Below are 26,473 nucleotides of genomic sequence, written 5' to 3' on the forward strand. Positions count from 1 at the left end.
CAAGTGAAGTGTGCGAATACGCGGTGAACCCCACAGCGAGATACATTATTTATATTGTCCTGGATTAAATATATCTAAGTCTATCTCGATGTTGTGCCAACTCTAAGCTCAGACAAAACCCCCAAAAGATACTCGAGCTGCCATTGAAATCCGCTGCCAAAATGTTGGACAAACAGAGCTCCATCTCGATGTCCGGCTCCTGCTGCAGCTCGAATGCAACGAACGCGGACCTGGACTACGATGTGCCCGTCTCGCGGCGCATCCACATCAAATCGGTTAGTATCTGCAGATATGCACTCACCGATCCATAAACTATACCGCTTTAGCGCGGAGATTAAGACGTTGAGGAGGCCTGGCCTCCTCCAGGATCATCTCATCAGCCATGCCACTATCTGCATGCCCCATCTGCCAGACTGCCAGACTGCCAGACAGCCAGGCTGCCAGTCTGCCAGACGTCGCCACTTCTTCAACTGTTGCGGTTGGTGGCACTGTTGTGACAGAGCCGCCGCTTGGCCACAGTTTGAGCCTGAAATTGTAACGGATCTCGCTCTTTCTATCTTTGGCAGCTGCCAAGAAAAGTTTCCGCAATTTTCCATTCGTTATCACCTCCGTCAGAGTCGACACCGTTTGATGTTCTACTTTACGGCTTCCCAGGTGCGATATCGCAATGTCGTGATAACTCCTCCTCCTCGCACAGGTGATGCCTGCTAAATCTTTTAGTGCTTAGAACGTCTCAAGTTCTACTGTCGAAAAACAACGCATGAGCTCATCGCGATAAAGAATCTACTACGCTCTGCTCTACCCTACTCTCTTGTGGTTCCCCAAAAAGATATACATACATACATATACTATGTATTCAAGTGAAAGACGAAGGAGCCCCCGATTAGATTGGGTATCAAGTGGGCTTTCGATTAGTTTTATTAGAAAGAATGTTGGAGCTTTGACTGATATCGATCGCAGAGAAAGAAGAGAAAAAAGATTCGTTTATAATTTCTCACCTAAAGTGGGATCTCATTAGAGCACCGCACTTCACCGTCTCCTTTGCCTCTATTCAACAATGGCCGACACTTGGCCATAATCATTACCGATCACTTGTGAGTTCATTTAAAGTCCACTTTAAAAATTCCAATTGATTAAAGTATGGAATGCATTCCAAGTCGCATTCCAACTCGTTTTTCTTCTGCACGACGGGTACGGGCTGTGAAGGAAATATGATTTAATGGCCGGGCGGCACTCAATCGATCTGCGATCGGCGATCGGCGATGTCCGATCTGCGACGAATGTTGATCAATAGATTTATGCTGCCATATATTTTCATCAGTGCCCCCAAAAGTCATTCAATCAACATCAACATCAGCGCTCCGACGACGCCACACGCGGACGTGCACGCGGACATTAATTCTAATCAATTTTCTCCGAGTCCCCGCGTCACTTGTGGCACACTCAAAAATTAAATGTCGAAGGAGAAATATATGTCTAGACGGAGTGGAGAGCCAGAGCTGTGGGGCGCCCACTTAATCAGTGAGAGGAAAATGTGGAAAATTATGTCCCTCAGGGAGTCTCTGCTGCTCCGCTCCGGTCTGCTCTGCTCTGTTCTGCGGTTATCCTGCAGATAAACCGACGACTGGAAGACCTGAAGACCTCCTCTGACATAATCGTAATTAATATTGAGAGATATGCCGCTGGAGACGATGGATGCTACTTGGGTTTAGTTTTTTTTTTTATCGGTTTCGGTTTCGTTTGCGTTCCTTAAGTTGTTTCCCTGACAATTTGAGGGTCTTTTTGTCTTTTGTCTTTGGTTTTTGGTTTTTGGTGTGACGCTCAATTAAGACTGATTAGATTTTGCCCAGAAATGTTGTGTGTGTGTGTGTGCGTGTTTGGGCAGGGCAGCCCTTGGACTTGCCCTTATCGTTTCGGTCATGCCTATTCCGCTATTACCCGATAAGGGAAACCCATTCCCATGCCCGTGCCCGTGCCCGTGCCCCTGCCTGTGCGCCATTCCTTCAATCAATTGCCTAGACAACGTGCGTGGTCTTTGGGCTCCTGAGAATTTATTGCCTTTTGGGGCGCTTGCCTGGGTTCTCTCTTGGCTTGGCCCTTGATTATTTATAGGCTTCTTTCGCACTTGGCCTTTCAATCAATTGAAATCCTCGGCAGAAAGAAATCAACGCTCCACGTTCGCGACTATTAATAACTGATTTTATTTGCCATGCCACAGGGGGATCTATCTATCTATCTGAATGCCTTACTTGGGATAGCTCCCTCCTCCTGTACGTCCTCCATTACTCCTCCATTAGTCTCCCCTTAATTGCGGGCCTTCAGTCAGGCGCACGTCCTCGGGATGGGATGGGTTGTGGATGGAGATGGCGATGGCGATGGAGTCCAGGGTCTAGGCAGATCTATTAATTGCCATCAGTCAGCGGCATGCTAATAAACCCTTTAGGTACCCTTTGGTGGAGGTACCATTGACTGCCCAGAGGTGGGAGCGTGACACGACTTCATTCGCGGGGAGAATCAAAGAGCGGACATCCAGAGATGTCTTGGAAGGTCGAGGCACGTGTGCCTCAATTGCCTCGTGCGTGCAGCCATCGCTACCATCTCTGCATTCAAAGACCTCCAGACATGGCACCCCAGAGGAGATTGTGTCGGAAAGCCATCTTCGAATGTTTTCCGCTGTTTGCATTTTGAAATCTAAGCTGAGAACTGGAACCGGCTTCTTGCCAGACATCTCAAGACACGCTCCAGCGTCAATTACTTTTCGCATTTGTGCGCATTTGGAGCACATTTATTTTAATCTCACCTGTGTCTCCCTCTCTACCTCCCTACCTCCCTATCTCCCGCCTGTGCCTGTGTCTGTGTCTGTGTCTCTTCTGTGCCCCTCCTGTTTCTTTTGGTCTCTCGATCTCCGTGATGGATGCATCTCTGTGGAGCCAGAGATGCCACTGCCCCTGCGGCAGCCCTTCAATTATGGGCCCATACTTTGTGTCAGCGACTGTTAGACCAGGGTACAAGTAACCAAAACAGGACTCGCAGACACGACTCTTGTAATTAGCCGTTGTTGTTTATTTAATTTCAAGCTTAATAACGACAACGACAGCGACAGGCAACAGCCACAGCCACAGCCACAGAATATTGAGTGGCGAGTACTACTCGGAGTAGAGGTAGAAGAGGTACAGGTAGCAGAGGGTAGAGTGTTGTGTGGAGTGCATTTGCATTTGCATTTACATCTGTGCTCTCGGGGAGCTGCTGTCTCCCCCCTTTCCCCTTCCCCCCTCGCCCCCTTGCCCCACTTGATGGCCAGACACACTTTACTCGTGTAAAAGCCAGAGACAGAGACAGATACAGAGAGCTCTGAAGTCGTAAGTAAGCTAATTTATTTCAGTGCTCAAGTTGTGCAAACATTTTGCGAATTCAAATTTGTTTAACAGGTTGTCCGGCGCAGCTATTGGCAGCAGCTGGATATTGATGAATGAGAGGCAAGGTTAAGGTAAGGAATGAGATGCAGCAGAGAGATAGACGGATCAGAAATTAATTAAAGAATCTGTCATTAAAGGTATCTCTTGGGCTACTTATGGAACGGATAGATAGATAGATAGTTAGAGAGACATTCAAGACAATAATTCCATTACCACAAGCACGCCTCTTCAACCTTTGTCCAACAGCAGCTCTTCAACACCTTTTCCGCCATATCATATATGGTTTTTCTATAGGCCTTTTGAAACACACACACACTCAGACCCAAACCCAGACCCAAACCCAGACCCAAACCCAACGAAGAAGAAAAACTTTCGCTTTTTGTGCGCTCAAAGGCATTTTATCTCCCGCAGTCGCATTCGACACTTGAGTTGAAGTTGAAGTTGAGGTTGCGTTGCGTTTGGCCATATATTCATATATTGTATTATCTAACAATTGGTGGCGGTGGCAGTGGCAGTGGCAGGCGGCAGTCATGTGCTACCAGCAACCTAACGAACCTCTACGTCCACACGCTGCTTATCATTTTTGCCGAAGCAAACATGTCAGCCAAATGGATTAGAGGGAGAGAGACACGGGAAATTATGGCCAAGAGAGTGTCGATAATGAGGAAAATACGACCATAAGTACAGGTCGCTCAGGTGTGTGTCTGCGAGTGTCTTGGCCTTTGGCACTTCACTGTTTCTGTATCTTTCTCACTCACTCTGCATTGCGTTGCCACTTTCCCGCTGGCCATGCAGAAACGTGAGACAAATGCACCGACTGTCCGCGGGACAACTGTTGATAAGAGGCAGGTGATAAGAGCGCCGCCCCTGTGCTGTGAGCTGCCATGTAAACATGAGGCGAATACATCACTAAATCAGTAAATAAAGCGTAAGGATTGCCCTGCTACCTCACATTCCTCTGAAAGGGGTATCCATATCTGAAGTTCTTTCTGCCGAGATTCCAATGCTGAATATTGAACATACCGATCGTAGCAGAATGAAGAGAACAAGTTTCCAGTACGGGGTATCCCACTCTATGCAAACGAAGTTCTTTCCCCGTTCCTTCTGGCAATGCCAACTCTTTAGAAAAGGGTATAAAAGACTTCTCTTTGAGAGGGCAGGTATCTTTACAGTCGGAATGTTGAGTATTTCTCTTTCTTATTTGTTCTTTTGTGTATCTATGGGATACGAATGCGCATTGTTTGTCCGACGGATGGAGAGGCGAGTACGTGCACAAGTTTACATTGTGAAATATGAATATGTCATGTCACGTCCAGGACCTCACTCACACCTCCCTCCAAAAGGGAGAGGGAGCGAGCAGAGAATGGGGAGCCTGACTTGACTAATTGGTCTACGAATCGGAGTCGGAGTTGGAGTTTGAGTTGGAGTCCGAGTCCGAGTCGGAGTCGGAGGAGTCCTTCAAATGTCGTAGAACCCAGGTGCAACATTGGGCCTGAGGTCGACTGTATTGTTCCGAGTGTTTACTACGGATAAACAATTGCAAATTGGCCTTAAAGGCAACCGATAATTTGCACTACATTGCTCTCTGTATCTTGCTCTTTACTCGCTGGCCGTATCTCGGTCTTTAGTTAATGGGCCCCCAGCCACACCGGAAATGTGTTATGGAATGAGCTTGTCATCGTTTATGGCCAGGAGAGAGAGGGAGCAGCCGTACTCTGGGGGGGAGGTCTTCTCCTTCTCCCCTGCTCTTCTTCTCTCTCTCTCTCTCTCTCTAGATAAGGACTGGAGGCAAAACTGGTCGTAACCGAGCCAGCCATCAGCTGAGCGAGCAGAGGAGAGCAATAAAACTTATATTGTGGCTCGTAAGTGGGCTAGGCCATCATCGCAGTTTGCAATGCAGTGATTCGGAGTGTTTCAGCCTGCGGTTACTGCTCCTCACATCACATCACAGTCGACGTCCACTTCCACGTCCACATCACATGGCTCACAAGACAGTTAATGGGCCCATTTACACCAAACTTACGGATGGGCTACTGGAGTTGCCTGGCGGCCAATGAATTGGCTTTTGGATTGGCTTTTGGATGGGAAAAGTGCATGAGCTCCAGCAATGATTGAATAACTTACAAGAGAGTCATTTACTAGTGCGATACTGCTGATCTGCTGATTATTCATCACTTACAGCCCCCCCCCCCCCCCCCCCCCCCCCCCCCCACCCCCCACACCACTGCCCCCACTAACTCCACTGATCCGATCTGATCTGATGTGATCCCTCTTTAAGATGTCATTTCCTCTTCATCCGTTCAGACATCAAGCCATCCATCGTCTTGTCATCTCACTTTCGTTCATTAACCATCAGTTTGCGTGGGCCAATGGCTCAGAAGCAGGCTTATAAATAGACCCCAAAACTGTAATCCATCATAAGACGCCTAACGAACGATAAAATTGCCTTAGATACTCCATTCAGGGTTCAAGGCGACACACACACACGCACATTTCACGTGGGAGAAGAGATCTTCTTCAGAAACTGGTTGGAGGAAAGAGTTGTACACGGAACTCCAGGCCGTAACAAAAGCCATACGCCATAAGCCATAAGCCATAAGCAAACTCCAATCATACCTCTCGCATGAGTCACGTCCGGGGTATTCCTCACTTCAGACCTAATCTCAAAGTCGACTTAATGACTTCTTCCACGACTTTGAGACGGAGGAGGAGGAGGAGAAGGGGAGTGTGAGACCCGAGACCCGAGACACAACAACACCCAAGTCTTGAGCGGAAAATAAATCTCGTAAAACGCTGTCAAGAAGGTTGATTGAATGAATGAAACGGAATGGACTGGACTGGACTGGAATCTCTTGAACAAATTTCTTGAGTTTAATTTTTCGTTGTTTTATGCATATTTTATTTTGGTATTTCTTTGGTTTTCTCTTTGGTTTTTTATGCCCCAAAGTTCTTTCCTGTGCAATCATTTTAATTGGCGCTTGCATTGCCTTGGGGGGACATTTCTTTTTGTTTCTGTTTTTTTTTTTCTACCCTAGAGATTTTTTATTTAATGTTTTGCTGTTGTGTTGTGTTAATCTTTTTTGCTTATCAAATGATTGATCTTTTGTTTTTATTGGCTTTCAAAGATCTTTAATGTCTAGGGTACGGTTCGGGTTCTCATTGCATGTGAAAAAATCCATTATGAAACACACTCTGAGCCATAAATATACTTGTATGTAAGTGTACAACAAAACAAAACTATTCGTACTCGTACTCGTACAACAGCAAAATGCTTTACGGACACGCTTGAAAATTGATTTTAGCCCGGTTGTTGTTTCCGTTGATTCATCGAATGGTTGGTTGGGTCTCTCCCTCCCTATATACAATACATAGAGGCATACAATGTACTGTACAATGCCGGTTCGGTTCCATTTTACTCGATTTCTCGTGGGGAAGTAATTTTGCAACTTTTTTGCGTATTTCACTTGAAAATTTGCTGCGAAGGTCGGCAATACTTTTGTGAGATTCCGTTTTTATTTGTTCTTTAATATTTAAGAGTCAACAGGTTGGGTATTTTCCTTTGTTATTGGACCTCTCGCCATACTTATTTGGGTTTATTATTTTGCACAGAAGTTACTTAGGTTAATTGAAATTGGCATGTGTTTGCACTGATGATTCGGTTCGCTTTTGTTTTGTTTTGTTTTGTGAGTCATTTCCCTTCGGTTGGGCCACGTCTTACGATCCACCGTTCCGGCGGTCTACTTTTGTGGTTAATTTGCATTTTTCGGCGAAGAATCGGAACGAAAAAAATTACCCAGTTTTGTGATGAAAGGTGTTGAAAGGCCCCCAGAGCAATGAGATCTCTTCCCATCTTTTTTGCTGCTTTTTAAAACTCGTTCGCTCACTTACAGAATGTTAAATCCCATTTAATTATCATCCTCTTAGATTCTTCAATCTATTCCTTAAGTTCCTTAACTCTACTTGACCCCACACTAAAGATTCCATAAGAGCGTTCTATATGTAGTGAAAAGATCAAAAGCTAAAACCAGAGAGCCAGGGAGCCAGGGAGCCTGAGAGCGACTTGCCCCCAGAGTTGAGCAATAAGAATGCAAATTGAATGAGAAATACTTGGGGGGCGTCGTCGTCTATTGATGGAATGCAATGCGAAATGCAATTGACTTTTGCCTCACACTCGCGGCTGCATCACCATTGTTGAGGGGTGGAGCTGGAGCTGAAGCTGGAGCTGGAGCAGGTTCGAATGGCTGGCTGGGGACTGGATTGTTTGGATCAATTGCACTTTCATTGACTCGCTCACAGCCCAGTGGTCCGTACAATGCCTGTCCTGCTATCTTGCTGCAACATGTGGCTGTGGCTCTGGCTGGGGCTGGTGCTGTGGCTGTGGTTGTGGAGGAGATGCTAAATTTGATTTCGTGCACTTGTCAATGCAATTTACCATCAATGGCAAACGGCTTTCGACCCAGTCTCGCGTCTCGCGTCTCCATCTCCATCTCTCTCGGATCTCTCAGGAACGTGTTTCTCTCCGATTGAGTTGGCCCGCTTTTTAAGTTTTATTGTCACACCGAGTCTTATACAGATTGTTTTTTCTTTTTTTCTTTTTATTTCTGTTTTATATTTTATGTATTTTTTGCACACAACTTGACGAAATGTGACGAAAAGGCCGCCGTCGCCGCCGCCGCCACATGTGAGCCCGAGAGCAGTAAACATTTTGTTTATTTTTATATTTTTGCTGAAAAAGAAACCAGTTCAACGCGACATATGGCGTTTTATTATAAACCAACGAAAATATTTTGTTCCGAAAACTTCCCCGCCGAAGAAGAGGTTGCTGCTGCCGCAGAAAACCTTTTAATCAGTCATAGTCTTCCGTCCAAGTCCAAAGTTTACTCAACAGCGAACCTTGAAGGAAAGTGACGCATTCGGGGGCTAAAAATAGACGAATGCCTAACCAGAGAAAACGATATGGTAGGTGCGAAATTTTGCATAGATATCGGAAAGTGAAGTTGCCTCAACACTCACGCAGGATACGTACTATGTTGGTACAGTTGCGTCAAAGATTAACGCATGCTAGTTTTTCATTCTAGTCATTCTTTGTAACATTTAGAGACCTTTTCCATGACCTCTATTTATATGCATTCACTCTTAACTGTCCAGAGTTGCCTTCTAAAGGGAAATACTACGTACAGTTGCGTCAAAAGTTTTGAACCATTTCCATTGAACCAAATTCAAAGAGTAGTCCTTTTCCTGATTCAACCTTACAAGATTCCTCACTTTGAAATTACTATTTCGTCATTCCCCACTCTAAGAGACTTTCGCTCAACATTCCCCCAGAGTTGCCCTCCCATCATTAAGACCCCCTCCTGGACTATGTTACTCTACCCATTCCTTTCCTTATATTATTTAGTTTTTTGTCAATTTCGTCAAATTCTGTTAATTAAAATTGACGAAAAATATTATCTGTCACGCAAGCAAACGCTTGACTTTAGACAATAACCACTTATCAGCTCTCGGGGGGTTGGGTTATCGCTGGGACGAACTGTCATTGCCAAAAAAAAGGCAACAAATAGGAAAACTGTTCCAAATTCGATTGGAAATATTTGCCAAGACATGGCCGTTGATTGGCGTCGAGTACGGGTATACCCTCCAGGGTACCAGGCCCCTCTAATGCGGTTAATGGTCTCTCTCTTCGATGTGGCCGTAAGGCCAGCAGCAAATTGTCATCTTTGTCAGGTCTCTGAGCCGCGGATCGGCGTAACCAACGAGGTTTGGTTTGGTTTGTGAGTTTTTGAGTGCTCATTAAGCTGTTTGTTGGCGGCTTCTTCGCTTTCTGACTTGATTATTTATGGGCCACAACGAAATGTGCAAAAACGAAGAAGAAAGAAGAGAGGATAAAGAATGTGGGGATTGAGTAATTGAATGATCTTTTGGCATGGATCAGTGCCACTCGGCAGTACCTCAAAGAACACTCGTGCATAAATAACCGAAAATGAAGTTTGTTTTCCGAAAATGTTGCTTACGTGAATTAAAGCTAAAGCCTGGTCTGGGGCCACAGCTATGGGCCATTTGGTGGAGCCATTAAAACCAATAAATGGCCTGGCAACTCTTTCACTGCTTTTTGAAGTTCGGGGCTCGAAATGAAAGGAAATAAGAAGCAGACACAGCCCAAAGGCAAAAATTACTTTTATTAAATTTACTTGAATTTTTTCGGTGATTTATGACAGCATTTATGGCCACAGCCCCGAAACAGAGGAGGGATATACCATTTGCATGGCTCGGAAATCTAGGAATGGGAACTACGACACAAAATGTTACCTCTTTTCAGTTCCGTTTCTCGTCGGACGGACGGACGGCCGGACGGCCGGACGGACGCCCAGACGAGAAAAATGCACTAAGCAAACCAATTAAAGTCACTCTCGAACAAACAAATAAACCTCTGTCAAGAAACCCCCCGCTTTGTCCATGGGTTAAGCCTAATTTTTCTTAACCCACACACAAACAGAAATTTGATTTTTGTTTGTCTCGAACGCGGATCGGGGATTGGGGCAGACCGCGGGCAGACCGCAGGCGGAACTTCAATCTTCCAATTCTCAACTTTAAATATTTGCCCCTTCAATTAGCGTGGTGTTAAAAGAGTGCGAGAGATGGCAGTAAAGAAAGCATCGGAAAATACTGATGTACGGTGACAACCCTGGCGCTCGACCCAACAAACATTGGTATTGTTTGCTTCCCTTGGCTTTAACATCGTTCAAGTGTCACTCCGACGTCTGACGTTGAACTTCAAGTGCGCTCATTTTCCTTTTTGACATTTGAACGCGCTTCCAGTGCGCTTTCGAAATTGAAAAGTAGAATAGCCTCCGCCTCCGTCTGCGGCCTGGCGAAACGGGTTTCGAAACGTACCTCCACTTACCCGCAGACATACGAGTATCAAACGCTGAAACCCCGAGTTGAAAGTTCACTCGCGATTGTACGCTCGATATTGTAATCGCTTCGCTTGCCGATCGCAGCTCTCTCTCTCTCTCCATCCCTCTTGCCAAGCGCTTTAACCGCTGCTTCCCCCGTCCCCTTGCTAAGCTCACATTAGTCGTAGTAGTGGAAGAGGGACAGTAAGAGTGTAGTCAGAGAGTGCGAGGTACAGCACAAAGAGAGCGGGGGTGAACGCGAGAGAGTGGAGTGGGGTAAAACAAGTAAGAACGGTAATGAGTTTCGGCATTCCGACTAGTAGATACCCAGTACTAGGCGACTATCTAGGATGCCCTCAAAGAATAAATCGTAAGGAAATGGCGCAGTTATTCTGGATCCTGGCTGTAATTACCATTCGGATATCCAAACCGCTTACACTCCAACGAACACACTTTGCCAATCTATTAGTACAGGGTACCAAAAAAGGTAAAGGAGGAAGGAGCAGTCACGGCTTTTGTCGCTGCCGCGCTTTGGCTTCGGCATCGGCTTCGAGTTCGAGTTCAAAACGGTTCGTTTTGGATTTCTTTACGAAATTAAAAGCACACCACGCTTAACCCGCGACCACAAATACAAATACAACGACAGCAACGGAGACGGAGACACACACGAACACATGTTCAGCAATTACACATGAACACGGACATTCATTGAGCAGAAGAAAAGCAAAGCAAACCTTTGCCCCAGTCGCTCTTTCGCTCTCTCGCTCTCTCTAACTCTGGCTACACTCGTGGTCAGTGATTTAGAGACAAAAGCGTACAAGAGGAAGGCTGGAAAGTGTTTCATTTCAAGTGATTGAATCCCACTGAAGGAATGTTAAGGTTCGTGCAGATGATGAATGTTCCCCAACCAAAGAGTGGATTGTGGCCCAAATGGCTAGCAGGATGTTGGAGTTTTATGATTGGTATCAGTTCAAGGGAGTGCTATGGAAATGATCAACAAATGTCTGATTTCAATCTCTCTCTCTCTCTCTCTCTCTCTGTGTGTGTGTGTTTAAGAAGTTGCCTGCTCACATCCTCTGAGATGCCATGACTTCTATACAACCTTCTCCGCCTGTGTGGATATCTGGAATATCTTTCCACTCTACTCTACTGTTAGAGGCAAACCCAAATAAACCGAAAAACCAACCCAAGTTGACCTGAAATTCCAGCTAAACTAATGAAGCGAGCGCCGCATGGGCTGAAGGCAACACAACAACAACAATAACAACAACAAAAACAAAAGATTGGCATTGTTTTGCTTGTTGTTGTCTTTCTTTTGGTTTGGCTTGCTCTTTGCAGTTTTTTTTCTGCAGTTCTTTGTATTCCCCAAAAACATTTCGCTACCTAAAAAGAAGATAATGTGTGTGTGTGTGTGTGTGTGTGCACGGTACGAAAAAGCTAAAGATCAGCAAACGACGAACTTCTTATGAATGATGGAAGTTTTTGGGTAAGGCAAAGCGGTATATCGGTGCGGCATGGAGACGGAGAGCGACAGAGGCAGCGACAGAGGCAGCGACAGAGACAGAGGCACAGGGTCAGTGGCTGGTCAAGCCCCGAGAAAACGTCTTTGAAATTCCATTGAAATTGTTGTTTCGCTTGCGGCCTGCTCTTAGAAGTGAAAAAAATACATCAGAAATCGCCTCATTCCTTCGACAAAACTGGAGTATCTTTGTGCTGTTCTTAATTGTTTCATTTTTGTTTCGTTGATTTATTTGCAGAAACTTTATGCCAAGGCCATATATGATAATCATGCAGACAGCCCCGACGAGCTGCCCTTCAAGAAGGGGGACATCCTCACCGTCATCGAACAGGACACGGAGGGCATCCAGGGATGGTGGCTCTGTGCCCTGAAGAACCGACAGGTGAGTGCAACATTCCGAGGAGGGATCGGATCGGAACCCAAATCAAGTCCAAACATCTCTGGGGCCGGGCCGCAGCGCCCATCAAGAGCTAACAGGGAAACGCCTTCTTTTCTTGTTTTTGTTCTTTTCTCGTTCCTTTTCTTGTTCTTAAATTACGAGTATCCGTTGGGCTGTGTTGTGTCTGGGCTCTGTCTGCATTTGTAATTAAGCAATCCGAGGCGAAGGCATTTGCATAACTTTTTCCATTTCATTTCCCACCCTCCTAGTCCCCGCCCCCCCAGGGGGCTGGGGGCAGGAGGCAGGAGGGACAAAAAACTCATTTAAATTTTTAATTTAATTTCTGTAATTGTTTCAACGCTTCATCATCGCTGGCACGTGGCCCAATTGATGGCGTTGCATGCCGCATACGGCATACGGCCTCATCCCAGAGGCTGGGCGCATATAAATTACACATATTTTTTGGCACTTTAATTGTGTCTGCAGCCGTAATAAAAAGCATCATCATCAAAATGATGGCCCCCTAATGCCCAAATGTCTGAATGCCCCCCTCAAAGGGGGATGTGAGAATTACCAGACGATTACAGATTACCCAAGTGCATACAGCATTATCTTGCCGCAGCGTAGCCCAGAACAGCACAACAAATGAAACCAACTGTGGGGCATACAACATTATTCTGCCCCTCGGCGAATATGCGGAGTGGATAAAGAGGTCGAAGTTGTTTGCTTCGCTTCGATTGCGATGGTAAACAAAGTAAATACAATTTTTCCAAGGAAATCCCTATTGGAAGATAACGAAATGAAGACTCCAAATTGCGACATGAAAGAGTTATATTTCAGAAAGTTGAAGTACCTGATACAAGTGCGATTTCTACAGCCATTTCACCCCTTTCTGTCTCCAGTAACCCCTTTCTTTCGAAGAAACTTTCTAATCGAAATCTCATTTATCAATGAACCTTCTTCTGGCAAACCTTTTGCCCCACACCAAACTTCAACCTCAATCTGCGGACTTGCTAATGATCTTACGATCTCCCACTCGTAGCGCTTGCCCCGAGGCAACCTTGAACCGCTCCCCCCTCCACCGCCACCGCCACCTCCTGTGGCTAATTAACCCACCAACTAGCACCCAAAGCCACTAGCAGAAACAACTTTTTAAAACTTCAGATCACAAAAATGATCGCAAATTTTCAAATTTCTGCACGTCGCTCGGCGGCAATGTTTTAATTAACAACTCAATTGGCGCCGCCACTAGATGGAAAAACCACAACCCATTGGCGTTGCGCTGATGACGATGACGATGGTGTCAAAACATATATCAAAATGGAAATCAAAATTGGCAGGCCAGCGTTATAGATACAGATACAGATACTGATACTGATAGTATATGTAGTATATGCCACGGTCCGTTGCTGGCCGCCAATTGTCTCTAATTAAAAAGTAGCTGCAACTTTTTAATGGAAACAATTAACCCAAAAACGGACAATTGAGTGCCGACAACAGCAGCAGCAGCAGCGGCAGCGGCCGCGGCAGCAACAAAAATAATGTGTTATAAATAAAAATCAACTTTTGGCATAAATTTCGATCGCGAAAAACACATGTTGACAAGATTTTCGTGGTGCACTTTGATGTTGCCTGCCCCCACGGCAGCAGAGCAATGGGAACATTTTTTGGAGAACATCGCGGCACCGCACCCGCACCGCACCGCACCGCACCGCACCACAGATCGGGGCGTCGTGTCGGAAAATTGCATTAAACATGTGGGACAGCAATGATCCGAAACAGATCTTAAATAGAATGGCAAGGAATGCGTCTGGCAATTAAAAACAAGCGAAAAATGATTGCAATATGTTTTCCTTAGCCATTTTTTTGCTCTGCCGATATGTGCGTATGTATGTTTTTTCATTAATAATTCATTCAGCATTGAGTTGATTAAAAAGCAATCAAAATCAATTGAGATCATTGAGAAAATACATTGAGGGAGGGGAAAAAGGAATGGAAGGAATGGGAAGGCTAAAAGTTGCGAAAAATTGGGGAAAAGAATAAAACAACCACTTGAGTAGTGGGAATAATAAAATACTTGAAATTCGCACAAATTTCCTTGGTTTTCCTTGGCTTTTCCCTTGAGTTGATCGAGTTTCCCTCACCAATTGCTTATGAGCATGCACTATTTTGATTGCAATTTTCACAAAATTTCTCTATGTTTTCAGGGTCTATGCCCCGGCAACCGGTTACGCATTTTGAACTCGTACGATTCGGGCTGCTTCTCGCCATCGCCGGCCAGCTCTCCGATACCCTCGCTGGCGGCGAGCACCGCGACGCTGAACAGCTCCATCTGCTCCGCGGAGATCTATGAGAATGGGTCCATCATCAGTGCGGTCTCGTCCTCAGGTGGCGGTGGTGGCGGTGTGGTGACAAATGGCCAAGGAACGACGATCCACGAGTCCTCCCCATCTGCCACGCAGGGCCGTGGCACCAGACGATCGTGGCATATCTCACCGAACAAGGTAAATATACCCATATACCAATTCCAATGTAAATCCTGGTTCCCGTTCCAGTTGGCTTGTCAATTTCTTAATTTTCCGCTTCGTCGGACTCGGGGACTCTGGGACTCTGGAACTCTGAGAGTCTGAGAGTCTGGGGCTCTTAATTGATTTCGTTTCTTTCTGCAACATTTACATGCATACATCCTCCTGGCTGCTCGGTGGCTTCTCCGGTGGCTACTGAATTATGATATTTGTCGGGAAAGTGAAAGAAAGTCATTTCTGTGGCTCCTTCGGTCCATCATTACGCTTTGAGGGGTCCATCGTTCATCGTCCATCGTCCATCCCCATTCCCCACGCTGCACAGTGCACACTGCAGTCTCCTTTCAACTCTCCTCTCCTCACGTCAACTGCGTGTCGTAATTGTGCAATTAATAAGAGTTGCAAGAGTCGATCCTCGGTTGCAACTTGGGGCTCTGCCTCGTGACTGTGCCTCTCGTGCTCGTGGGGCAGCACTCTGGGGGCTCTGCAGCTGCTGGAACTGCTGGAGCTGCTGGTGCCGCTGCTGCTGTCCAACGGGTTTCCCCTCTTTGCATTCGGGCTTGTAATTTGCCAATTTGTCAGCTGGACATGCGTTTTATTTGCATTTCTTTCACTTTGATTTGGTTTGATTTGGAAATTGAAGGAAACGAACAATTTGCCATCGGAAGAGCACATCGAAAGATCAATAGAGAAAGATCATAAATGATGCCAGGAGATGGCAGAAAAGACTGTACAGACTAATGGGGAAAGAGGTAGAAAGACTGGAAACTATATCTCCGGAAGGGAACACAAGAGTCTCTCAAAGCAGGATCGAATATATTTTTGGATAGATGGCAAGACACACATATGTATGTACATATGGCTGCAAAGATAGATCGATCTCTGACACTTTAGATCATATCTAGCGCTGTCTTTGATAAACCTTTCGCTTTCGTGGGTCTTTGGGGAATCCCCATTCCCCACTCCCCACTTCCCACTCCCCGTTCGTCGACTCTGAGATTGCATAAGGCTTGAACTTAATTGGCGATCGGATCGCCATCGGATCATTATTAGCACCGCATGCAAGCGGCGGCGGCGGCCTTCGAGACTCTGAACTTTGGCATCCAATACGCCCACAATCCCCATGGTGGGAGGATGGATGGATGAATGGATAGATGGATATGGATGGGATGGTCAGTGGTTTTGATGCGGTGGACTTTCGCTTTCCCAGCGCACTGCGGAGCTGGAGATGGGGGCTGGGGGCTCGCAGGCAAATCAAATAAAATGAAACCCAAATTACAGACTCGTAAACATTTCCTCGCATTATCGGCGGCTATCAATCTTAACTGGAGGCAAGTGAAACCATAAATTCAAATTCAAATTCGAATTCAAAGTAAACGCTATGCGGGGAGAGCTGTTGGGTAGCGTAAGCTTAGGCTGGAGGGGCAAGCCACAAATTGCTGCACGCCCCAGCTGCCATTTCAACGGAGGCCCAAAAACTGCGAACTGCATCGCAGCATCGCAGCATCAGAGCTGAAGTCCAAGTCGAAGTTTGGGGAGAAACCTTTTCCCCTTGGCTGCTGCTAGTCATAAAAGTCTCTGACAAAACCGTAAATGCTGCTGCCTTTGTTCATTCGTTCGATTTGATTGACTCGGAAAGCCGCCGCGTGCGAAGCTGTCACTCGAAGGCGTCAAATGGGATGTTGGTGGAGGGCTTCGAACACACAGCTCTGCACTTAGCACTCCATTCGAATATCAATGAGTCCGAATGAACGAGTGAATCTCTGTGGTATTCCCATTGACCTATTTGTGGGGCCACAGGTTGGCCAGGAACGGAGTTCAAATTGTGGCCTGGAGTTGGGAAGATACGGAAAAATATGGGGATACAATAGAAAGATTTACAGATTGTTTCGCTATAGAGCTAGACAGATCTAGGAGATATGAGGATCGAATGAAAAAGAGATGAATAGAAAGATCGATAGATTGAAGAGATCATTAGATTGAGGTATCGAAAAGTTATATACAGATATCCGTACATACATATATATGCATCGCCTGAAATGTATCCCAAATCCCATGGTGTGAAAACCTGTAACGCCTTTGCCCAGCGAGAGACAGACATTCCTTGGGGCTAATTGAGAACGGAAATGCCTCGTCTAATGTTGTGCAATCGTTGGACTGCCCAACGCCACACAGATACTGTGCTTACTGGTCACATCGCTCGTACCTCCAGCATCCCACAACCCACATACTTAAGTATATTTTATGGCGTAAACCCAAGCTGCTGGTTTGGGGAAAAACTCGCCTCCACCGTTAGACACCGATAGACGGCGGCAGTGGAAGTGGCAGCGGCAGCGGCAGCAACATTGTGTGACAACTTCAAGTTCCTTGAGCCCACATACAGACTACAGACTGCTCTTTGGAGCAGACTCCGTCTCCAACTTCGTCTTGGTCTCCATCTCCATCACCATCTCCGTCGCCGTCGCCGTCGCCATCTCCGTCTTTGTCTCCTTCTTGGTCACGCACTGACCATAAAGCCAAAAGCAAACCCATTCGAACCAAGCCAAAAGCCAAAAGAAACCGAACCGAACCGATCCAAAGTCAGGTGGTGGCCAAATGCAACCGCTGCTGCAAAAGCCAATGAAGATTTATGGCCAGATCCAAAAGCAGAGAGCGAGTGCCAGAGTGCCAGAGCGGTAGAGCGGGAGAGCGAGCGACGACTCTTTTGCTTGAGCAAAACATGTCATTTTTATTTTATTGCCCAAAAATGGTTACAAATGCAGGGGCCCCGAGAGCCGCAGAGCCCCAGAGCCGCAGCCACAATAACTCTTTTTCGTATTTCGGATTCTGCCGAGATTTGTGCGTGACCAAAGTTATGGCCAGAGTGTGGACGGAATGGGATAGTATGGTATGGGATGGGATGGAATGGGATGGGAGTGGGATTCCGCCATCGGATCGGGCAATGCGGATTCGCAGCAGAAATATGTGGAAAGCAGCGGTGAAAAGTCTCGTCTCGTCTCCACAAAAGCGGAGGAGATGCGTCCGCAGCAAGGTCGTTAGTGTTAGGTTAGGCATGGAGCCAGGGGATTACCGCATTCGACAGCAGCAACAGCAGCAACAGCAGCGGTTCTCCGCAGCAGATCCTCAGATCCCTTCCCAGAGATCTGTTTATTCTTTCTCCTCTTTCTTTTCTTTTCTTTGGATAATTAACATTTTCCATACGAATGTATTTTGTTTTTTCGTCGGTGCGGTACGTGAGAAAATGTTGAAATCCGAAAGAACTCAAGAACTGCGTGGGCCTCTTCTCTCTCTCACCAGGGGGCAGGTGTCCATTGTAGGGAAGGAATGGTAGGGGAAGGGAAGGGAAGGGAGCATTGAAATGCATTCAACGAACGAAACTGCGAAACTCCAGAGATGATTATCTACCCCCCACCATCCTCCCGGTTTGCTACTGTTTTCGGGAGTGGAATTTAAACGAGAACATAAAACGATTTGTTTTCCTGAGATACGATACACATCTTCCTTCTCCTCCTCCTCCGTGTCCGCGGACACTCGAAGAATCTGGTATTATTACTCCTTGACGTGTGGGGAATACAACAACATTCGTGCATATCTTTCGAATATCAAAAGGCAATTAAATGAGGGAGCAGCCCCCTGGCGGATGGCCCAAAACCCAAGCCCATGGAGTGCCCCAAATGTGTCATAAATATACACAAATGTACACAAATCTCGTGATATATGCCCCGGAAAAGTTGCCCATTTGGGTCGCACACACAAATAGGAAATTTTCGCCAGAAAGAAAAGACAGGACAGGACAGGCAAAAAATATGGGTCACTGGGAAAAACCAAGCCCACAAAAACAAAACATAGAAATTAAAGGAAAGGAAACCAAACCAAACCAAACCCCCTGCTGGGCTTGGTTCGGTTCTTCTTGGAGATTGGTTGTGCAATTGCCGAACCCAAGAGCCCAAGAACCCAAGAGCCCAAGAACCCAAGAGCCCAAGAACACAAGAACCCAAGAGAACCACTTTTCAGGTGGTCAAGTCTTTGATGATCTGGAGTTCTTGTGGTGCTTGTGGTACGGCACTTCAAATGGCATTCAGCTGTCCATTCAGCTGCTCTGATTCCCCCGATAAGATATGAGATAAAAGATAGAAGAGCGAATGCCGAATGTTGCTATGCTTTTAACGAAATCCATCCCGCAGTTTGTACAGCCTCAGCTGTTCTCTATCGCACCGCACCGCATCGTATCCCTTTTTCTTTTATTATTTTTTTGGCATTTTGTTGACTCGTGTTACGCGTCAATTGGCACTTCAATGGTTAGGGAAAACAAAAGGGAAACAGAACTCAGGCAACCCGATACGGGATGGGATGGAGGGGATGGGATGGGATGGGATGGGATGGGATGGGGAACTGCAGCCACAGCCGTAGCCATCGCCACGAGTGTCCACTTCAGGTAGCATTCTTCTTAATTTATTTGTTCCTCTGTTCCCCCTTTCTATAGATCGATCCGATCCGATCCTCCCGTTTAGAGGGGTTACTTCCTGGCGTAACGGTTTGCTTAATTAGGAATCGATTCATTTCGCCGGGCTGCAGCGGTAGGCGTGTCTTCCCTCTTCCCTTTTCCCTCTGCGGTGGTACGTGCCACGCTTAGACGAATAATTTCACATATGCCGCAATAATAATATTTCATCATTCGACGGCAACATATGGCCGCAGATCGCATCCCCTAGGCCTCGGGGAGGGTTGGGTTAGGGTATCGCCTTGGCATATATTCAGGAACTTAACGTTAACGTTAACGTTGATGTTGTATTAGTTTTCCAATTTGGATTATGTGACTTTATTGTAATGCAATCTACGCGGAAAGAGATTAACTTTTTGTCCTCTAGTCCTCGGGTATTCTGTTGCGCTAATCCTTTTTTTATGGCAAATCAATATGGTTGAAAAAGTGATTTGTTGAAGGGGTGTCGTGCTTGATGTATGTACATATAATTGGATGGCATTCATTCACTCGTTCTATTATATGTAGTTCTATCATATTTGAGGCATGCATGGAAGAACAATAGTTCTTTCATTTCCCATTATCCCTTTCATAGTCATACTTTTCTATTACCATGATTCTCCATTAATTATTCCCTGCACTGGTCTTCTATATGGTATGGCGGGGGGTCCTTTGGTCCTTTGGTCCTTTACCTTGACACTGAACCGCCTTGAACTGCAATTGACAGAGGAAATGTCCTTGCCTTCCTGTCCCTTTTTTTCTATCCAGCGCGCATGCGCCACTAAATTCCCATTTTGAAAATTTCCCCACTTGGACGACGACCGTTTACAACACTCTTTGGGGGCTGCAGTCGCAGTCGGGAAAGCCATCTGTACAGCGACGTTTTTTATACGCCGGAGTTTTTCCTTTTTTTTACAGCTTTTTATATTAGTGCATTTTTGCAATAATTGAGAAACAATATGTGATAATCAGACAGCAGGTGAGGCGGGAACCGAACCCCCAGAACCACAACCACAACCACACCCACACCCACACCCACACCCATACCCACACCGACAAACAGAAACAGCACAACTTCCCTCGTGGTAGACGGTGGTTCATTCACAGGTTCACTCGCCAGACAGGCAGCAAAGAAAATCGATAGGCCACGGGTGTGGGTTGTAGAATGGAACTCGACCAGTAGTACTCGTAGTAATAGTAATAGTATTAGTGGCATAGCCACCCATGGTACAGCGACTAATCTTTGTGTGCTTTGTGCTCTCTGGTTTCTCTTCAGGTTATTACACCGCAGAGACACGGTGATGTCTACATCTACAACTGCTCGCCCACATCGTTGCCTGGAGCCGGAACAGGAGTCCGCACATCGTACCAGCAGATCTACAGCAACCAAAGCATCTACCAGAACCTCTCCATGATGTCAGCTGCCCAGCAGAATCAGAACGGTGGCAGTGGCAGTGGCTGTGGCAGTGAGTTCGAGACGTACGACATACCCAAGCCTGCCACGCCCGTGCCGCTGAACTACGACAGTTCCAAGGGGGGACACCCGAGGACACCCACATCGATCTCCGGGCTGGGAGCGCGCTTCGAGTCTCTGAAGAGCGTGGCCGCCTCCATCGAGGAGGAGTCGTACGATGTGCCGCGACCGCTCAACAACAGCAGCCTTCTGCAGCAGCAGATGACGCCGAGCAGCTCGGCCTCCTCCCTGCTGACCAGCGACAGCCTGTCCCTCAGCTTCTCCAGCTCGAACCGCTCCTCGCTGGCCAATATGCCCGACTACGACATCCCGCGCCGCAATCCGCTGCCTGTGCGTCGCACACCCCTTCAGCCGAGCGGCCTGACCTACGACTTTCCCCTGCCACCGCTGCAGGAGCAGGACCAGCGCCTGACCAGTGCCCAGAGCAACGGCAGCAGCAGTCCGGCCGTTGCCAAGGAGCTGCCGCTGGAGCTGGGCTCCGCCCTCGAGACGCTGGCCAAGCTGCAGTCCCAGACCACGACGGCCATCACACGGCTGCTCAGCTTCGTGGTCCCCGATTGGCGTACCCGTAGCAAGCTGGAGCCGGCCGTGATGGAGCTAAAACTAGCGGCACTCCGCCTACGCACGGCCCTGCACGATTTGGCCGAATTCGGGGAGGGAGCCCTTGGCAATGCCACGCGCTCGGAGGACCGGAATTTGGCGTTGAAGCTGCGGCCCCTGGTCCGGGCCCTGCGGGACGCTAACAAGCTGATACACGACTCCAGCGAGGCCCTGGATGCCCAGGGCGGCTGGTCCGTGGATGTGCTGGCGCGAAGCGACGAGAAGCATGGCTGCCGGCCGCCAGATTCGCTTGACCAGTTGATGGCCTGCGCCCAGACCCTCACCGAGGACGTACGCTCTACCACCAGCTTCATCCAAGGCAATGCATCGCTGCTGTTCAAGCGTCAGCTGCCCTCGGAACAGAATGGAGGCAACGGAGCTCCGCCGTCGTCCGGCGATGGATGCAGTCGAGGCAGCGCCGAGTGGCTTGAGGACTACGACTACGTGGCCTTCGAGTCCAAGGATGCAGCAGCCAAGAAGAACCAATCGTTGCGCGAGGCCATTCCCGTCGGCCTAAAGTCGCAGTTCGACACGGTGATCCGGACCGCCGAGAGTACGGCCATGGGAACGACGGGCGGCGTGAGCTCAGTGCCCACTACACCCACGGCACCCACACCCTGCAAGTCGCCGGAGATGACAGACAAGGACAAGAAGCTGGTGCGCTACTACGCCCAGCAGATCTCCACGCACATGGGCAACCTAATGCAGGCGATCGACTCCTTCCTGGAGACCGTGGAGAAGAATCAGCCGCCCAAGTTCTTCATTGCGTACGGGAAATTCGTGGTGGTCAGTGCCCATAACCTGGTGACCATCGGCGACAACGTGCATCGCAACATTTCGAAGGAGGCGCTGCGCGAGAAGATCCTCCACTGCACTAACGGCCTCTCCGATGCCCTGAAGACCTGTGTCCTTAAGTCGAAAAAGGCGGCGGCCCACTTCCCCAGCGGCAGCGCCGTTCAGGAGATGGTCGACTCGGTGGTGCACATCAATACTTTGGCCAGGGAGCTCAAGACGGTGATGCTGCAGGCGGTAAATTTGTCAACGGCAGCCGGCGTGGGAGCTTGAAGAACCGGATCGTCCGCCATCACGGCACAGTATTACGAACTGGTGAAGCTTCACAGTAGCGCTGCCCTGCCCGATCAGTGTCTAGCGATCGCGTAGACTTGCGGCAGCAGAGTCTTCCAGCCTGACAGCGCAATGTTCCTTAACGCTTCGTCTATGCATTATTCCCCCCTGCACAACCATCGAGATGCATCTAGAGATGCAAGTACATCTGAAATTGGCATATCCCCAGCAGACAGAGGCGTCGTCTGTCGCTTTTATTTTGCATTGTGATATTTTGGAGCAAAACATCTGAAAATGCACAGCACCCCAGCAGCAGCCAGCAGCAGCCATCAGCAGACAGCAGCAGCCAGCAGCAGCAACAGCCCTACGATCGCACGATCTCCGCATGAACCCGATTAAAACTATATACGATTTAGATCCTATTGTTAAATAACCATCAGAGTCAGTCGCCTAGTTTTAGTTTCGATTCTGTACATAGTGTTTTTTTTTCATTTAAGCATAAGACTTTTTTTTTAGATGTCCATCTTGCTAGCCGTAGCCCTAGCCCATCATCCTCCAGCATCAGCATCAGCCCCGCCCCGCTCAGACCCCACGCCATGCGCACAAACAATGTTGTATCAGTGAAGCATTTCAGCGTAGAATACTATTACTATACTATATATTGTATACTCTAGAGATAGTCGTACCACATTATATGTACACATTTACTATATACGTATACATACATACAACACCTAGGCATGTAGGCATATACAACAAGTACATACATAGTCAAAATCTGAAAGATTTACATTCAACATTTTGCATTTGCGCCATGGCAATTTAGTCATCAATATACAAAAATATACACATTAGCAGTAACTACCATTTAAACTGTACGAGCATGTAACAATATGGATAATGCCACATGGTATATGCATGTAGTATGAGTGGAACGAAGGACGGTGTCCGGTCCAAGCTTAAACTATGCAAAGGGAATATAAATATATTAAAACATACACAAAAATTAGTTATTTTTCATTATTGAGTGGGCATTTTCAAAAGTCCCACCAACTTCGAGGTACTTCAGGTCCGCCTGCTGTGAGTCCTAGAGCTGGTGCGGGAAATTCAGAAGAACACAGCAGAAGAAGATTTGCTGCAACACCACGATCGTGTAATAAATTGATTCATCAATCAAAGAAAAGCATATTTTCAGTGTTGAGGATCCTAGCTATCTAGTAATGTTAAATGAACATCAAAATCGATAAGAATTCCGATCATGGACCGATAACGAATAGCCCATTGTCGGTAAAAACAAAAGTGGATAACGGAGGCTTTCACACTGGCGCTTCTATGGGACTTATATGAAACAAAGCGGCCAAACTTGTCAACAAACATGCCATTTCCACTTCAAGTGTCGATTTTGGTAATTAAATGTAGTTGATATGTAGCAAATGTGTAGTTTGTGTGTAGTTATTATGTAAAGACATTAATTCAGTGTAAATTGTGGTTGACCGCTTTAGCTTAAACCTTATTTATGAACAATCCAATAAAGATGAGAACTTAAAATTAACCATTCTTATAGGAAATTAATTTTTCAAACGGATAAAACTATGAGTTTAGAGCTGAAGATGCTAGCTAGCTTGTAATATTCAAGAGAATATCAAACACGAGAAATATGATGAATCTTGAATAAAAATAAGTCGTCAGTATATTTTGGTATATTTATAAGCGTCAGTCACACTGAACGGTAGTTTTATAAGCCGGTTAGAAGTGAAAGAATATCGATGCATCGATGGTAGCATGTTTTCTATCGTTTACTATCGTTGAAAGTGGAAAAACTCAGAAAGTAGATCGTATATTTATTTACGTTTTGTATATGTCCGACATTATGCCGGAAGTTGTGTGCTGCAGATGTGGAGCACTCCCGCATAGTTTGCCATATTGCATTGGCGGCACCGGAAGAGAATATCATTGCTTCTGCTGTCTAAAGCCGCCACCGCAGAAGTGCATATATTGCAATGCTTGGCGGGATATAGACCTGAACATGACGCATACAGGCTGTGTCTCGGGAAACTTTCATGTTTTTATCTGTACCGAGCCCTGGCCGCCGTTTCCAACCGAAATAAACAACATTCCCGCCGCACGAGGTCATCCTCCAGAGCACCTGATGCCACTATCCTTTGCGGAGGGGGTGCCATCGTCGACCTTAGATGCTGAATACAATACTGGAAGCTTTGCATCGGAGCAAGAGCAAACGATTGTTCTTGACGACGAGGCGGAAGTGCCCTCCGATAGCGAGTGGGATATAAAACCCCAACAAAAACCCTTACAAGAGCCAAGTTGGTATTCCGTCCAGCAGATAAAGCAGTGGATCCACTGCATACGGTGCAACAAAGTACGGACGTCAAATGCTGGGTGGATAAAACATGCCCAAAAGTGCGCGCAAGATCCACAAAGGAAAGAAAAGAAATTCTTCATCTACAATCATATCAAAGGATGGTGCAACTACCAGGTGCTGGACAGTCGCTGGGACATTCACAGCGGCCCTAAAAACGGCACTTGCCGCATCTGCCGTGAAGCGTAAGTCGATAGAAGTGACTGCCTTTTAAATTAAAAAGCTAACCAATCTCTTCGATTTTTAGACGGGAAATTGGCGTTCCCCTGCCCTACATGCCAAAGCAACCGTTAAGACCAAACGAGCGAAAGCTGGCCGCGCAGAGATTGCGCAATCGACGCATGAGAAAGCAGCGCCGGATGACACGCGTGTACAGTCCCCCACGCAATCCTGAAACATAAAAAGACACGATGGCTTATCCTTAATACGTAAGATAGTTTAAGACAAGACCACAAAAGTAAGTATATTTTAAAACTGTACAAAAGATCCAAAGAACGATGTATGCTGTGTTCCAATGCCGCCTCACGCATCCTTGGCACATCGAAAACCCAGATTTCCGGCTGAGCTGTCTTCGGTGTTTTGCGAACGAGCCGCACAGCGGTAGCGGAAGCAGTACGACTTGTGGCACAAGTAGGAGCCGCCCTTCTTGACGCGATTCGGACTCTCGCTAACGTCGCTCGTGTCCCACAAATCCGCAGTCCATTCCCAGACATTGCCCACCATGTTGTAGAGGTCGTACACATTCTGGCGGTATCTGTCCACGGGGCAGGTGCCCTCGTATCCATCGTCGGCCGTGTTGCCATCGGGAAAGTCGCCCTGCCAAATGTTCAGCCAGTGCTGATCCTTGGGCATCAGCTTATTGCCCCACGGGAAGAGTTTGCGTTGCTTGCCCCCTCGGCAGGCCGCCTCCCACTCTGCTTCGCTGGGCAAACGCTTTCCGGCCCAGGTACAGTAGGCAACAGCATCGCGCCAGGACACATGCACCACGGGATGCTGTTCGAGACCTATGCACAAATGGAAACAGATGTCAAGATGGCTCAAAGGCAATATTTAAAGACATCACCGTTTAGGCTGCTGTCGACGCCGTTGGGATTTCGCCAGCCCACTCCACTGACCTTGTACCACCAGGGTGCACTGGCCACGCGGTAGTCTTCGAGTCGCTTCTGCTCTGCCGCACTGAGCAGGGTTTTGAAGAGAAAACTGTCGCCAAACCGTTCCGCTTCTGTCGTGTATTTGGTGGCCGACACAAACTCTTCAAACTTCGCGTTGGACACCTCGTGCTTGTCCAAGTAAAAGTCTTTCAGTTTCACCAACCGCTCTGGCGACTCCCGATCTGCTTGGAAGTGCGGGATGTCGGTGCCAATGTGTACGCTGCCACCGGGGATCAGGGACATGCCCTCGATCTCGGGCTCCACCTCAACGTCAGCATAGTAGTCGCGATAGTGCTTGTTCGTATTTCGAGCCTGTCGTTGGCACACTTGATCCGACTCCTCCACGACAGCCGCATCCCTCTCCAGCTTGTTGCAGCCGCAATCGCCATTCGTCCCATAAACGAAAATTATCAAAATTATCCAATTACCATGTAATGTTAATGTTGTCATTTTTTTTTCATTTCGACTATATCGATACGTAGTCGATATTTGTGAACTATCGATTAAGAAAAGCATCTATCCCTGGTATCTAAGTATCTAACTTTAAGCGAATAACGGAATTGGCCATAGATGAAATCAATTCAATTTTTTTTTTTC

General features: G+C 47.1%; 3 protein-coding genes across 3 annotated transcripts; 2 read left to right on the forward strand and 1 right to left on the reverse strand.

The window, feature by feature from the left end:
- Window positions 1–161: 161 nt before the first annotated feature.
- Window positions 162–23,370, forward strand: LOC6601050 (breast cancer anti-estrogen resistance protein 1). The gene is made up of 4 exons (XM_026993921.1): window positions 162–275; window positions 12,067–12,210; window positions 14,415–14,711; window positions 20,486–23,370. The coding sequence occupies exons 1-4, from the start codon at window positions 162–164 to the stop codon at window positions 22,346–22,348; spliced, it is 2,418 nt and encodes an 805-aa protein (XP_026849722.1). The 3' UTR covers window positions 22,349–23,370.
- An 817-nt stretch (window positions 23,371–24,187) lies between these two features.
- Window positions 24,188–25,211, forward strand: LOC6601051. Its single transcript, XM_002026070.2, has 2 exons — window positions 24,188–24,910; window positions 24,973–25,211. The coding sequence occupies exons 1-2, from the start codon at window positions 24,207–24,209 to the stop codon at window positions 25,124–25,126; spliced, it is 858 nt and encodes a 285-aa protein (XP_002026106.2). The 5' UTR covers window positions 24,188–24,206; the 3' UTR covers window positions 25,127–25,211.
- On the reverse strand, window positions 25,163–26,404 carry LOC6601052 (formylglycine-generating enzyme). Its single transcript, XM_002026071.2, has 2 exons — window positions 25,789–26,404; window positions 25,163–25,729 (listed from the first exon to the last, which is right to left on the reverse strand). The coding sequence occupies exons 1-2, from the start codon at window positions 26,390–26,392 to the stop codon at window positions 25,248–25,250; spliced, it is 1,086 nt and encodes a 361-aa protein (XP_002026107.2). The 5' UTR covers window positions 26,393–26,404; the 3' UTR covers window positions 25,163–25,247.
- Between the last annotated feature and the right edge of the window lie 69 nt (window positions 26,405–26,473).

This window comes from Drosophila persimilis, unplaced genomic scaffold (genome assembly GCF_003286085.1).
Source record: "Drosophila persimilis strain 14011-0111.01,24,50 unplaced genomic scaffold, DperRS2 tig00000977-arrow-arrow-pilon, whole genome shotgun sequence".
In the NCBI taxonomy this organism is placed as follows: Eukaryota; Metazoa; Arthropoda; class Insecta; order Diptera; family Drosophilidae; genus Drosophila; species Drosophila persimilis.

Coding starts and splice junctions, on each gene's coding strand:
- LOC6601051 (XM_002026070.2), top strand. CDS start 24,207: ATGTCCGACATTATGCCGGAAGTTGTGTGCTGCAGATGTGGAGCACTC. Junction 24,911..24,972: donor TGCCGCATCTGCCGTGAAGC/GTAAGTCGATAG, acceptor TTCGATTTTTAG/ACGGGAAATTGGCGTTCCCC.
- LOC6601050 (XM_026993921.1), top strand. CDS start 162: ATGTTGGACAAACAGAGCTCCATCTCGATGTCCGGCTCCTGCTGCAGC. Junction 12,211..14,414: donor GTGCCCTGAAGAACCGACAG/GTGAGTGCAACA, acceptor CTATGTTTTCAG/GGTCTATGCCCCGGCAACCG. Junction 14,712..20,485: donor GGCATATCTCACCGAACAAG/GTAAATATACCC, acceptor GTTTCTCTTCAG/GTTATTACACCGCAGAGACA.
- LOC6601052 (XM_002026071.2), bottom strand. CDS start 26,392: ATGCTTTTCTTAATCGATAGTTCACAAATATCGACTACGTATCGATAT. Junction 25,730..25,788: donor CGTCGACAGCAGCCTAAACG/GTGATGTCTTTA, acceptor ATTTGTGCATAG/GTCTCGAACAGCATCCCGTG.